Below are 1,399 nucleotides of genomic sequence, written 5' to 3'. Positions count from 1 at the left end.
AAGTCTTTCTAAATACTGAACCAAATTAACCTATTTCAATGATCAGAAATGTATCACAGCAGGAACTGTCCCCATTTCTAACTTCAGGAATTATTCCAAAGCTGATGATAATTCTGCTGATTGTATTCAAGACTGTTAAACATCCCAAAATGTTCACGTTCTCCTAATCTTCAATTTAAGAATGTTCTTAAAAGCATATATGTGCTCTGGTAGATCTCTTGTAAATGAAGTTGCTGTTGTTCTTTTGCAGCGCCGAGGTTGTTCAGGAAGGAAAAACTTCGCGACGTTCCGAAATACAAAACTGATTCCCATGGAAACATCCTCATCCTCTGATGACAGTTGTGACAGTTTTGGTTCTGATAATTTTGCAAACACAGTAAGTACAGTACAAAACCAAACAAAATTGAATGTGCAGTGCTAATAAAGCTTGCAAAAATGTAAAGCTGGTAAAACTAGTAAATGTCTAGTGAACGATTAAAACTGCTTGCTCTGCTTATGTTTTTGTATAGTAGTTATAAATCTGTGCTATATGCTGTAATTTCATTTCACTCTTCACTTGTGCTTCTAGGTGGTAATTGTTGGAAACAGATTAGCTATTTATTCTAGCCTTTGAAATGTCACCTAACCTAACATGCCTGATAATTTGCAACTGTGGTTCTGAAACCCCTTGTTAAATGCCTTAAGTATTTTTTTCTTTATTAAAAAAGCAATTTGCTTGTACTGCACTTGTAAATGTGAATAATTTTCTGTACAACTTCAGATAAAGGATATTTTTCCTTCATAGAAATGCAAGTTTAAGTCAAATATTAAAGAAGAACTGGCAAAAATTTTTCATGAAGCCTCTGATGATGAATCCTTCTGTGGCTTTTCAGAAAACGAGATTCAAGACGCATTGGTAAGACAGGTTATTTTAGTTTGCAATTTTAAATATAAATGCTTACACATTCTTAATTGAAAAATAATGGCAGCTTTAACTTGAAAGTCAAATGTCAGAAAGAGGTGTAATTCTATTGAATTTAATGTAGTCTAAGCAGACGTAGTTTCATTTTCTTTTTGTCTCTGTAAAAGGCCCTCAAGCTCCTGAGCTCTGCAAGTTCAGAATAAATCTGCTCTGTAGATACTGAAATATAAAACCTCCTAAAACTGTCCTTGCTGGATGTTACTCTGTTAGGCTCTGGTCTGGTTTGGAGGAAACATTTCTGTTTTTCCCAGTATGTAATGTTATGCTAGTCCATGGACTCCAGGAAACCTGAGAAGACTCTCTTGTGTCTGTTGACCTGCAGTCAGACCTGCACTCCGACAGTGTGACAGGAAATGCTATACTTCTTTAGGAGCAGAGAAATAGTGATAGGTGGAGAAATCCACCTTCCTGCTTTTCCTTGACATCAGTGAAAGAGCG

At 35.8% G+C, this 1,399-nt stretch overlaps 1 protein-coding gene across 1 annotated transcript in view; it reads left to right on the top strand.

Moving 5' to 3' along the window:
- Positions 1-252: 252 nt before the first annotated feature.
- Positions 253-1,399, top strand: part of CDCA7 (cell division cycle associated 7) — a 7,273-nt gene continuing 6,126 nt past the window's right edge. Inside the window, exons 1-2 of the mRNA XM_010139132.1 lie at positions 253-376; positions 785-895. Coding sequence (XP_010137434.1) covers positions 311-376; positions 785-895 — 177 coding nt within the window. The 5' untranslated portion in view covers positions 253-310. The remainder of the gene's footprint in view (positions 377-784; positions 896-1,399) is intronic.

The sequence above is a fragment of the Buceros rhinoceros genome, unplaced genomic scaffold (genome assembly GCF_000710305.1).
Source record: "Buceros rhinoceros silvestris isolate BGI_N320 unplaced genomic scaffold, ASM71030v1 scaffold34586, whole genome shotgun sequence".
NCBI classification, from domain to species: Eukaryota; Metazoa; Chordata; class Aves; order Bucerotiformes; family Bucerotidae; genus Buceros; species Buceros rhinoceros.
This window is presented reverse-complemented; position numbering and strand designations above follow the sequence as displayed.